At 51.7% G+C, this 12,415-nt stretch overlaps 5 protein-coding genes across 5 annotated transcripts; 2 read left to right on the top strand and 3 right to left on the bottom strand.

The window, feature by feature from the left end:
- Window positions 1-73: 73 nt before the first annotated feature.
- T069G_03499 (uncharacterized protein) lies at window positions 74-1,187 on the bottom strand (the record flags this gene model as incomplete). The annotated part of the gene is made up of 2 exons (XM_056170709.1): window positions 74-857; window positions 928-1,187. 2 exons carry the CDS (start codon window positions 1,185-1,187, stop codon window positions 74-76), a joined length of 1,044 nt encoding a protein of 347 aa, XP_056031601.1.
- A 321-nt stretch (window positions 1,188-1,508) lies between these two features.
- T069G_03498 (phosphatidylinositol-glycan biosynthesis class S protein domain-containing protein) lies at window positions 1,509-3,186 on the bottom strand (the record flags this gene model as incomplete). Its single annotated transcript, XM_056170708.1, has 3 exons — window positions 1,509-1,784; window positions 1,851-2,882; window positions 2,953-3,186. 3 exons carry the CDS (start codon window positions 3,184-3,186, stop codon window positions 1,509-1,511), a joined length of 1,542 nt encoding a protein of 513 aa, XP_056031600.1.
- Window positions 3,187-3,702: 516 nt separating this feature from the next.
- On the bottom strand, window positions 3,703-4,644 carry T069G_03497 (uncharacterized protein; the record flags this gene model as incomplete). The annotated part of the gene is made up of 3 exons (XM_056170707.1): window positions 3,703-3,777; window positions 3,845-4,500; window positions 4,566-4,644. 3 exons carry the CDS (start codon window positions 4,642-4,644, stop codon window positions 3,703-3,705), a joined length of 810 nt encoding a protein of 269 aa, XP_056031599.1.
- A 1,148-nt stretch (window positions 4,645-5,792) lies between these two features.
- T069G_03496 (heterokaryon incompatibility protein (HET) domain-containing protein) lies at window positions 5,793-7,643 on the top strand (the record flags this gene model as incomplete). The annotated part of the gene is made up of 3 exons (XM_056170706.1): window positions 5,793-6,281; window positions 6,324-6,510; window positions 6,604-7,643. 3 exons carry the CDS (start codon window positions 5,793-5,795, stop codon window positions 7,641-7,643), a joined length of 1,716 nt encoding a protein of 571 aa, XP_056031598.1.
- A 2,274-nt stretch (window positions 7,644-9,917) lies between these two features.
- T069G_03495 (AMP-binding enzyme domain-containing protein) lies at window positions 9,918-11,948 on the top strand (the record flags this gene model as incomplete). Its single annotated transcript, XM_056170705.1, has 3 exons — window positions 9,918-9,924; window positions 9,982-10,739; window positions 10,800-11,948. The coding sequence occupies 3 exons, from the start codon at window positions 9,918-9,920 to the stop codon at window positions 11,946-11,948; spliced, it is 1,914 nt and encodes a 637-aa protein (XP_056031597.1).
- Window positions 11,949-12,415: the final 467 nt, after the last annotated feature.

The following is a 12,415-nucleotide window of genomic DNA, read 5'->3' as shown; positions in this document are numbered from 1 at the left end:
TATCATAAAGGCATTTGTTACCTTCAGGTCTATCGAACATATAAATATTGATCCCATTTGTATACCCATCACTCTAATTGCTGTCGTACAGCTTACCCGCAAAATCACAAACCAAATCTAGCATGGAATACAACACTCCCTCTTCAGCCCAAAAATGCCCAGCCGACGCAATTTCGTGTCCACGAAACTGTGATGCGTGCTGCGAACTCAGCCGAGCCACCCAGGAACGCAGCTTGCCCACAGGGACAAAGATGTCACCATCTCCGAAGACGGCCAGAGTGGGATTTCGCACCAGCTTAGTCTCAGCTTCATCGTCCGGAGGGGGACTTCGCCTCGCGAATACCGACGGCACCAAGGACATGGTGGCAAGATGCGTAACGAGGCCCTGCAGTGGAGACACGAGCAGATAGGCTGGCTGGGGTATGGTGAAGCCGTTTACCGGCGAAAGTTTGCCATTTGCCGGCACCTGTGAACTAGCTGACTTGCTCGTGGTTCCGTGGGGTTTTTGTTGTCCGCCTGTGGTGGCACCGCGAGCTTCCTGTAGAGCTTGGCTCTGCTTCTCAGCCCAACTCTCAGCCCGCAGTCGAATCTGAGCAGCGTTGGATCCACTGTCCGGAGAGGCAAAGCGTTCCAGAAGCTCATTAAGAGGCGGCAATTGTGTCGTTATCATGGCTCCATACGAGTAGCCCGCCATAAGCAAGACAGGACGCTGGCTAACTGACGTTGCCTGTTGCTCAGTTACGCCAGACGACACGAGGCGATGAACGTAATGCGCCATGAAGCCAACGAAGCTGATGTAGTCGTCGCGTTCCGGCTTAGCCGTCCACGATGTCCGTCCACCAGATTGCCCAGCACCTCTACATCTCAGTTTCCCTCTCATTAGCCCAAATGCGAGCGCCTCGTTCAGTTCAGCTCCACGACACGCACCTGAAATTGAACGTCCCCAGCAGATACCCCTTGCGAAGCAGCTGCGATGCCACAATGTCTACCAGTCCATCGTCAAAGCTCCCGCCCAGCGGAGCATACGGATGTGCAAAAACAGCCGCATGTCGTTTCCAAGGCGCCGCTCCGTGCTGTGAGCTGCGCGCGCCTGCAAACAATGAGGCTGGGTGATAGACTCGACAATCCAGCGCCGTGCCGTCGTGGATGCTGGGGATTGTTAGCGTAAAGGAAGGCTCGGGCAGCATCTTCTTCTTTTTCGCATTTTGAGCAGGGCGGCAAAGGGCGGCTATCGCCAAGGATAACAATAAGGTGTGTATTTGTCTTAGTGGTGGAGATGAAGTTTCGGTTGCTGAAGGGACTGCCGGAGCTCCAATTATTCGTCGGGAAGCTTCGCTCTAGCTTGGCTGCGACGTCATTTTGATTTGCAGGTAACCATTCAATCAGCACAGAAAGCTGTCATAATATGACTAAAATATCAGAAAAGAGGACATCAAAAGACAGTGGGAAAGGGACCGGATTCGTGGGTATCTTCTATTTCATATAACCAAAAAAAGATCTAAAATTTATTACTGCTGTTTCTTAGTTCTAGCATCCAGTGCTTTCTGCTTGGCCTCCTTTATAAGCTTCTTCACCTCGTTAATTAACCCCATGATAAGCGGCACAAACACCGGCCCAAGCAGTGGGAGATAGACGGCAATCTTGTGCTCATCTGGGAAATACAACTGTCCCACCATACTCTTCTCAAAGAAGGCCCTCTCTGCCTCTTCCTCAGCAATTCTCGCATGCATCAGTCCCTCGGGCCCTCCAAGATCGGCGCACGCCAGCTCCAAGTGATGCATCGTCTTTGAAACACCATCCGCAACGCTGCGAGGAATTGAGATGGAAGGCAATGCGAGTGACAATCTCGCGAGAGACCCTAGGGTAGATGATGCACGAAGCAAAAGATCGGTAGATCGAATACGGCCAAGAGTGGACAGCCTCAAAGGTAGAGATCCAGACTGAGGGGTGCCCATTAGTGTCAGCAAATGACCACCAAATGTAAGCATGGGCTGTTTCAGCGCTGCGGTCGACACATGGCTCTCCGTATCGGGTAGAGAAAGCAAGTATACAGTGCCCCATTGGGGAATCATCCACGAGCGAGATGTTTCCGCCTCAGCATCCAGACCAACTGTCTGATTTCCAATGTATATGACAAAGTTGACCGTCGGCGCTTTGCCAATAGATGGAGACAGCGGCCATTCAGCGGCATTGATGAATGAGGATAGGTGGTCTTTGCTGAGCACTTGAGATTGTACACCGGGTATGGCATACAGCTGAACTTGTGTGTCGATGGTGAAATTGTGGATAGGGCGCAGAACCTCCAGCATTGGCCTGATGTACTCGTCCAATGCAGTCTCAATATCCCAGGTGTTGGGCAGCGCATTATCGGTGAATAGAGAAAAGGTGAGATGGTACGTCGGAGCGTATCGCAGAGATCGAGTCGTCCGCTTAGAAAGGGCCTCGGCAGCCTCAGCACTCAGGCCTTGGGGACGTACGCCGGTGGACATGGACGATGTAGAAAGGAGGTACGATATAATGGACTGTTCCTCGGCAAAGGTGGCTCGGAGCTCGTTCGTAATGTAAGATGCAAGCGGGGAGGATGGCGAAGTGAGAGATGGAACATGGTTGGGTGGGTAAGTTATGTCGAGAACAGCAGATTCTTGGTTGAGTGAGGCCGAGCTGCTGGTGCCCGGTTTGAGGCGAATCGTCAAAGCGGTTTGGAAGTCGTCTCTCGGAAGGGGCGCATTCCGTGGCGCAAGCTGCAAGCGCAGGTGGTGGCCGGAGAAGTCGTTTAGATCGTCCAATGCATGCTGGGTCAGTCGGATAAGATTCTGGGCTTCTTGCTCCTGGAGAGAATCGGCCTGTATCGAGATCTGGAGGGGGAAGACGGGTCGACAAGCCTGTGCAGCATATTGCGTCAGTTGGAGGGGACAAAGCGCCGCTTTGAGGACTTGGAATTTGATCTCTTACCTTGCCATCAGCCCACTTCAGCATCCTATCCAGAGGTAATTCGGCTCGGTAAATCGCCGTTGTCTTCCACCAGATAGGCAATCCAAGCAGTAGGACAACCAGCCAGAAGGACAGCACGACATATGACCGTTGTCTGACTGCCGACGGCTTCTCAGGAGGGGGCAAGGTAGGCGATGGAGCAGCAGGCGCAGAATCGCCGGATGCCTGCGGCTGCCCTGATTCCCCAGGCGCCATGATTGCCGTCCTGGAAGATATGCAAGCAGCTGGATCTCGAATTGGCTTCTGAACTGACTGGCTGCTTGAGACGCGATGGAAGTTGGAGGCTAAGTGGCATTAATTCAGGTACAAGCGCAGTCACGTGAATGTCACTGGCTGCCGCAGCATTTCTACGCATCTGATGTGACGATGACAACTTCACATTAACTCTTCTTCTTCTTCTTCACATCACATGGCCTAATATTTTGGGCTTTGTTTTCGTCCTTATTCTCGCTCAAATGGATAAATCTGTTCAAACAATTGCCATGATCTATCAGGTCACACAATAACCACGAATCTCCAATTAGGCGCTATCTGTACTAACGCCCGCTACTACTCTGTACTTGAACGATCAAAGCCACAATTCATCCAGCCTTCATGATGCCAACCTCAAAATCAAATAAATCAACACAAAGGTATCCATAAACGCCGCATTTCATCATGAATCAATTATGCCCATCTGTCTGGCCAGGTTTATCCCCGATGATTTGCCCATTACAATGTCACCATAAATGCGGGCAACATCAGTCCAAGGCCTACGGCTGCCCACTTGATTTGAGAATAGCTCATCTTTACATATCCCGAAGAAGTCAGCATGCATTCGAACAAGCAAAAAGAGTTAATGTCTTCAACTCACCTCTCCAACTCTGGCCGCCGCAGATCTGGTCGTTGTGGTTGTCGCAGCCGCGCTGCTACTAGTTGCACTGGATGGTGCTGGAGTCTGGTTGCTCGAGCCTGTGGTTCCAGCAGGAGTTGAGCCTGTCTCAGTTTGGCTTGCCGTGTCGGCCGCTGTCGTTCCTGGAGGTGCCTCACCGGTGGCAGTGGAACTCGCCGTGGTGTCTGTCGGGATGGGACCGGTTGTCGCGGGGCCGGTTGGAGCAGCAGCACCGGCAAACTTGGTACACAGACCAATCACTTGGGAGTTCTTTTGCAGAGCGCTCCAGATGGTCGGGTGAGCGCTCTCTCCTGTGCTTACGCAAGTGGCCACCGCGTTATCCCATGTGTCTGGAGCATAGTTGCCGTTGCTGTCATAGCAAAGACACCCAGCCTGCTGCTTGAAGGAAGCGTTGTCAAACCCGGAGTTGGCATTTTCGCATTCGGTCACATATCTCTCAACGGAGAGACAAGCATCGCCAAAGATGCCATATCCCTGTTGCTGCTGAAAGTCGGCCATGCATTGTGCTACATCGCCAACCGTGCTTTGCGAGCAGCATTCTGCTGGTACGCCAGTGAAGTCCGCTGTGCAAGAGCCAAAGCCGTATGGCTCTCCTTGACAAAAGTTCTTAACACATGCTGATGGATGGGTTAGCAATGTGGCTTTGATATGAGTTACACCCAAGTACTGGGGAACGACTCACTTGGTGCGAGCGAAGCACTAGAAAAGTCACACTTCTTGAGGATAAAGGTACAGGTTGTGAACTTGTTTTGAGCCGCCATTGTGGTTTGACCAATGGTTTTTCTGCTTCAACGCCTTGGGTTTCACTCTCCCATCAAACGTTTTCAGTGCCAAGTCTGTGGCTTTTAAATATGTGTTACTCCTATAACAATGCTTGCTGGTGCTGGATGCCTCACGGTTTCCTGTCTTGCCTGTCTAGTTTTCAGCTGGTGCAATAGCGCGCAAATATTGTGGCGATAATAGCTGGCGCAGGCCGAACTATTGAGACAGCTAGCCCGATATTGGCGACGATCGCCAGGCATGTTAATTTGCTGCCGCCTAATTCGTACCTGGTTTATTAAGACATTGGACACTTGATGCGATTCTGGAAAAGCTCTCGCGCGCGGGAGATCGGTTGTGGCGGAGCTGAAATGAGAGTGCATTGGGCTATCAGCTGGACACCTTGAAATCCGCAGAAACAACACAGATGCCCCTGCTTTCTACGCCTAGCAGCATGGCGATGAGAGAAGCTATATTTTAGGTCCCGGTCTAACAATGTTCTAGCCTTCCGAGGATTGCTCTCATTGATGGATTCGATGTCATATAAAGTGTATCTCGAACCATGTCGACTCCGGACTGTGGCGAAGACCTCGAGATGGCCCCCTTGACCGGCTTTATCGGCATTCAATTACAAAGTTATAACCATAGATAAGGCTATAGTCCACAGAACAGGTAAGAGTTTGTGAAACACCGTCGCATAGAGACGAGAGAGACTTTTCTTTTACTCCAGAAACAGAAACAGAAACAGCGTGGATGTGATTCCATCCATACTCAAACAAGAGCTCTCTGGATTCATTAGTACTTGCTTTTGCATGACCAATACTCGCACAAGATACAGTGATGGCCGCCATAAGAAACAAGAGGGCAATCTCTCGTTGGCTATTTCCATTGGAATATACATATCAATAAATCCTTGATTCTCCAATCCGCTGGAAAGACACCAGCTAATATTGTACTATCATCTTGTGTTGTGTGCATACCAAGGCATGGGATGGCGCATTGGTTCTCTCATCACGTGTGCGAACTCGGATACGTGAAACAAGTCACATGAGCTGTCATCGAAGACATCGTCATCGTCCGCTAATATCAGATTGTGTTGACCATTTCATAACCATGGTGCTTGGCCACGCAGAAGACGATTCCACAAGATATGGTCTCGTACACGCATATCCCCCTCACGTTGACCAGATCAATAAGGTTGATCCATCTCGAAGCTGCGGCTCATCTAACAGATGACTTGAGATGCACTCTAGCAGAAGTTGCCCTGGACTCAAACCCGGTTTACAAGGCACTCTCCTACTCCTGGGACGCACAAACTCCGTCACATCCCATTGAATGCGATGGTGCCACGCTGCTCATCACGCAAAATTGTATGGCTGCCCTCCGGCGACTGAGGAGCATGGACGACCTGACTTTATGGATCGATGGGATCTGTATCGATCAGACATCCATAGCCGAACGCAGCGCTCAGGTCGCACTCATGCGAGACATTTATAAGCAGGCTGCGGAGGTAATCGTGTGGCTTGGAGAAGAAGACGAACCGAGCAAAAGGGCCATTGGCTGTTTGGAAGATATTGCCCTTATGAGCGTGGACAAGGAACGCATGGAGAGATGTCTTCCAATCTTGCTCGGCTTACAGGTGAAGAAGGATTCAGATGACCCAATTGGCCCTCTATTTAAGCGATCATGGTTTTCTCGCATGTGGACAATCCAGGAAGTGGCTTTGCCATCACAACAGCTGGTACGAGTCCTCTGTGGAAGCGTTTCTCTCCCTTGGCTCTATTTGGCTATTGCCCTGGATATGCTGAGAGCATCAGACTACAAATGGGGAGACTGGCATTCTGCTATGCGACTGCAGGCATATTTGAGTGGGCTCTTGGCGGAGAAGAGAGAGAGTAACGGAACCGTGAGCCAGAGCAGCAATAAACGAAGTCTGTTGGAGATTCTGCTATACGGTACAGAGAAGAAATGCACAGATCCAAAAGATCGAATCTTTGCCCTTTTTGGAATATTCGAAGAGCTGGATATTATTGTTCCGGCTCCAGATTATTCGGAAACGCTGGGCCGAATCTACGCAGCCGCCACTGTGGCATGTTTCACAAACGACTCTTGCATGGAATTCCTCTACCATGTCCCCTCAGAGAATCGGAGAGCAGGGCTACCCTCGTGGACGGTAGACTGGGGAGATGCTGCTTGGATAGCAGCCGATCAACGTGTGACCGTTACAAAGAAACCGTTTACCGCTAGTGGAATGTCGAGTCCGAGCTTGCAATTCTCAGAGAACACGCTTCGTATCCAAATACAGGGATCCATTGTCGACCGCGTACGGCAGGTCGGACAACCGCTGTCTGTGAAAAGCCGCCAACATTCAGCGATAAACGAGAGGCTTGTTTGGGATGGCCTTAGAATGGAAGCGAATAATGGGTGGAACCTCGATGACACTGCCGAAGACATTCATGCAGCTTTTGAAGTCTTTACCAGTTGGGTTGATCTCGCGTCTTCTGCAAGATCGCATTCGAATGGGAAGGATGCTGAAAATAGCCGGTACGCCTTGTGTGAGACGCTGCTGGAGTATCACAGCTCCAAAGAGGCTGAACAAGAGATTGTGAATCTCAAGTCGTCATTCTGGCCTTGGTTGGAAGCTATCCAGGCCTATGCATCTACGACAATGCAGCAAAAGCACACACCTCCACGATCGTCTACTGCGCTCCAGTCATTTTTTACGCTTACCAAAGGCGAAGGATCGAGATTTCAACTAAAGATCATGATCACCTGCCAAAGGAAGCGCTTCATCACAACAGAGAATAGAGAGATTAGGCTTATTCCAGATATAGTACAAGTGGGAGATATTGTTGCGCTCATCTCTGGTTTACACATGCCAGTCATTCTACGACCGGTTGACCAGGGACGATTCCTGTATGTGTGCCACGCATATATCCATGGCCTAATGGGCGGCGAAAAATGGGACAAGAGTGCGAAAGTTGGAATATGGTTAACATGAGCCATGAGCACGCTCCTCTGGTTATCGGCGGCCCGAAGCACGATTGATATCTGGACTATGAAATCCTTCATTACTCATAATCCTGCTTACCTTGCATCCTACCATGACTGCTTGATTACACTTATATCCCACAGACAGGGACTCCAAACACTTGACAGATCACATTGCACAGAGGAACCAGAATATACGACGTCGGAATTCAATTACCCTTGCCGAAGCGTGTCTCAATACACTCGGCTCAGTTCCGAGCACTGTGCGGCCGGCAGCCGAGGTTCATCAATAGGTACTACGGTGCTACCAAGAGGTCATAATCACCAAATGATGAAAAACTGCTTTATCAGTCTTTCGGTTGCGCAGCAGTTATTCAGTGCCAGAAGTCCTTTTGATGAAGCCGCATGTATGTTTGTGTATAGCTGGGTGTCATAATGGACCTTCTCACTTGAGCATCTTACTATTGGGGACCCATTAGATCACCAGCTCAACAGCACGTATAGAGTCTTTAGGAGGCCGAAGACACGCATCAGTGACCGCCTTTTGAACCTGCTTGCAGAATTGTACCGAAGATGAGGAATAGAGCTTGAATGGGATACCAAGCTTTTACGGAATTTATCGCAGATATACCATCTATCGCGATGAACCCTTGGACCAAAAAAGAGAGATGCGAAAGGGGGAAACGGCATTGGAAACACAAAGCAAGCTAAACTTCTGAACACAAAGCAACCGGCCACGCGACAATCCTACTCCACAGCATGCCATTTCCATCTGGTAAGGACCACCAAGCAGCAAAATGGCCCAAAGATGCACTGTCTCCGAGGCATCTATAGCGCCGAATTGCTATACTATTTAGACCTAGTCTGCACAGCTCTCAACAGCCACGCACACACGGGATGGGATTGACGACCATCGCCTTCGCTTTCTGGATCTGGATTGGCGTAGCAGACGTCCTCGAGACCCCCAGAGTCCGGCAACTACTCCGTACTAGATTACAAAGGCACAACCCTCGTCCGGATTTAGGCTCTCTCTGCAGCCAATTTGCTTCGCAGCTGAACCCTTGCTTGATCCACTGCGGACGAACCCCGCACGGCAGCGCAGGGAATAGGAAGCCAGCTAGCCCGTGGAGCCGAGGCATCGCTTGCAACGAAGCCGCCAAGGGCAGACCAGACGCAGCGCGGATCTGGTTCCGTGGAAAGTGATGAGATGATGATGTGTTTCCCCGCGATTAATCGCTTTAAGGAATAAACGGATTTGGGGGTTTTGTTGGTGAGCGGAGGGTCGGGGTGATGTACGAATCTCTGGTCCGGCCGGCCGCGTCTTCATCGAGGCAAGGGGGGAGGCATCCCGTGGAAGATAGTGTGGAGATTCCAAAGGTCCTGGAGTTTGATTCATGTACTCGAAGGTACTCCTATTGCTGGGTCTGTATAGATAGTTTGTCTATCTGAACTGCACTCAGAGCAAAGCATGAGATGGTGTCTAGTCGAGTTGAGCGGTACTTCATCACTGTCGGATGGACTGGATGCCTTTGCTGTCCTCCAATACCGGCACTTACACCATCACCACGACTCTGAATCATTCACCCATCGACTTCTCGCAAGCCTAACCACGCCTTCGCCCCCTACCGTCCCCATAGCCCCGGCCGCGGCGGACCTAACCAACACCGATCCCTCCCTCGTGCACACATGCTACCAGTACACATGCAGTATGCATAACGCCGCGTTTCGACCGCCGCATGTCCGCCTCCCGCCCTCCCTGGCCAAAAAAATCACTATCCCACAGGGGTTTTTCTGAAGACGAACTCAACCAACAGTCTTTCCATTGTTGGCCCAGAGATTTTTCTTCTTCTTTTTTTTCTCCATTGTCTGTTTGTCTTTACCTGTCCGGTTCTCCTTTGCAGCGTGGCATTTTGCTTGGTTTGTCTTTTTCTGGTGTCTGCGTCTTGTTATTGTGTACGTGTGTCGCCAAATCCGGGGTACATTGATATACATGCGCCTCGATACTCCAACCTACTCATCTAGGAAACAATTTACCCTGAATGCCGAGGCTCATCAACCCCGAATCGGCGGTAATCCCTATCCGGATGGGCATTATGACATTTAATTCGCCTAGTAAATAAAGCACAGAGAAACAATAGGCCCTTAAGGAGACTGAATACGAAACTGAGGGGAAGTTGACTACAACTTGAGCCAGAGAGGTCCAACAACGGCTTGAACCCGGACTTGCTTCACTTTATCCTCAGCAGCGGCTCTCACTTTATCCAGACTCCCTCACTAAAACAAAATGCCAGGTAAGTTTTCCCATTACATCTCAGGGTATCAAGGCAAAACGTTAAATGCCATGCCAGTCCCTCTTCCCATCCTCCTCCCCGCGGCGGCCGCCTCTCTGGCCTACCTCAACGCCAAAAGCAGCATCTGGTACGACGCAAGGCTCATCAAAAGCATCGCTAAGGCCGCTCTCCGTGTCCGTCACGGCCTCAAGCACGATACAATCAACCTCTTCTACACCCTAGAAACCTCTGCTCAAGATCCTCGCCTCGCCAACCAACTACTTCTTATCTTTGAGGGCAGGACGTACACATACGCCCAGGCCTACGACAAGATTCTGCGGTATGGCCATTGGATCAGGACCCGGTTCGATGTCAAGCCTCAGGATGTCGTGGCCATGGACTTTGAAAACTCAGACACCTTCATCTTCATCTGGTTCGCTCTGTGGTCGATAGGTGCCAAACCGGCGTTTATCAACTATAACCTGTCCGGCAAACCCTTATCGCACTGTATTGAGGCGGCGAAGACCAAGCTGTGTCTCATAGATCCTGCTGTTGCTTCCAAATTCGACGATGAGAGCGTGAGACAGGCTCTACCCAACGTCAACTTTGTCATCTTCACGTCAGAGGCTGAGGCTGAGGCCTCATCAACAGCTCCGGAGAGAGCCCCCAACTCAGCCAGATCAGATGATAGCATGGCCAACATGGCGATGCTCATCTACACTTCAGGCACCACAGGCTTGCCCAAGCCAGCGGTGGTATCATGGGGGAAATGTATCTATGGCGGAAGCATGGCCTCAACACTGCTAGGTCGTGGTAATGGCGACATCATGTATACTGTAAGTGCCCTTTTAGTCTTCTCTTCAGCTTTTCAACATCAACCTAACTCAGCCTTTTAGTGCATGCCCCTATATCACTCATCCGCCGCCCTCCTTTCCTTCTGTGCAACCCTCGTGTCGGGCTCAACTCAGGCCCTCGGCCGTAAGTTTTCCACCAAGACCTTCTGGGACGACTGCCGCGCTTCCAAGGCCACATCGATCCAGTATGTCGGTGAGACGATGCGTTACCTGCTAGCTGCTCCTCCGCAGCTGGACCCCGTCACCGGCGAGAACCTGGACAAGAAGCATCTCGTCCGCGCCGCCTTCGGCAACGGCCTCCGTCCGGATATCTGGGACCGCGTCAAGGACCGCTTCGGCATCGAAACCATTGCCGAGTTCTACGCCGCCACCGAGTCGCCCGGCTCTACGTGGAATCTGAGCAGCAATGACTTTAGTCGCGGCGCCATCGGACGCTCCGGCTGGCTCTATTCGCTTCTGCTGGGCAGCGGCGCGGCCATCGTCGAGGTCGACTGGACCACCGACGCTCCGGCACGCGACCCCGTGACCGGCCGGTGCCGCCGCGTCAAGCCCGGCGAGCCCGGCGAGATGCTCTACCGCCTGCCGCCCGAGGACATCCAGATGCGCTTCCAGGGCTACTTCAACAACAAGGGCGCCTCCGACTCCAAGATCCTGCGCGACGTCTTCGCCCCGGGCGACGCCTGGTTCCGCTCCGGCGACGTCCTGCGCCGCGACGCCAGCGGCCTGACCTTCTTCAGCGACCGCATCGGCGACACCTTCCGGTGGAAGTCGGAGAACGTGTCCACCACCGAGGTCAGCGAGGTCGTCGGCCTGCACCCGTCCGTCCGCGAGGCGAACGTCTACGGCGTCCAGCTGCCGCACCACGACGGCCGCGCCGGCTGTGCCGCCATCGCCTTCAACACCCCCGTGCCCGACGATACCACGCTGCAGAGCCTGGCTGCCCACGTCAAGGCGTCGCTGCCGCGGTATGCTCGGCCGTTGTTCCTGCGCCTCGTCCGAGACGTGGGCGTGGGGAGCCAGACCACGGGAACGAATAAGCAGCAGAAGCAGACCTTGCGAGCTGCGGGCGTGAAGCCAACCTCGACAGCGGGCGAAGATGAGGCAGAGCTGTATTGGCTCAGGGGTAATTCGTACGTGCCCTTTAGGGAGAAGGAATGGAAAGAGCTCGAAGGAGGTAGAGTCAAACTATAGCCGACTTCAGGTCCTAACGGTGAGCGGCGATAATAAGGGCACACAGGTTGCCTCGCGTAGTCGATTTCATACATGTATCTATTACATAGTCAGCAATATATATACTAACAAGCCCCCCAAGTCTCACAAATCATGTATCCTTCTCAGATGATTCTTGCAGCGCTGCAATATGTAAAAGTTGAACAAGGAAGAGGGGGAGAGTAGTACATGAAAAAAAAAAAGAGAAATCTCCGTCACTGGCTCCAGAATCGCGGCCGGTTCATCAGCCATTGCATTAACATGACCCCGCCGATGCTTCGTAACCTCATTTATATATACCTGGAAGAGATCCTCCAATCTTGACAAAAAGAAAAAGAACAAAGCGCATTTCCTCCAATCAAAAAAAGAATATCTACATAAATGATCAATCAAATCGCTCATGATATAAACATCAGAGTTTCCCAAGCTTGCCTTCGCCTTCTCTTCCC

Source organism: Trichoderma breve, chromosome 2 (genome assembly GCF_028502605.1).
Source record: "Trichoderma breve strain T069 chromosome 2, whole genome shotgun sequence".
In the NCBI taxonomy this organism is placed as follows: Eukaryota; Fungi; Ascomycota; class Sordariomycetes; order Hypocreales; family Hypocreaceae; genus Trichoderma; species Trichoderma breve.
This window is presented reverse-complemented; position numbering and strand designations above follow the sequence as displayed.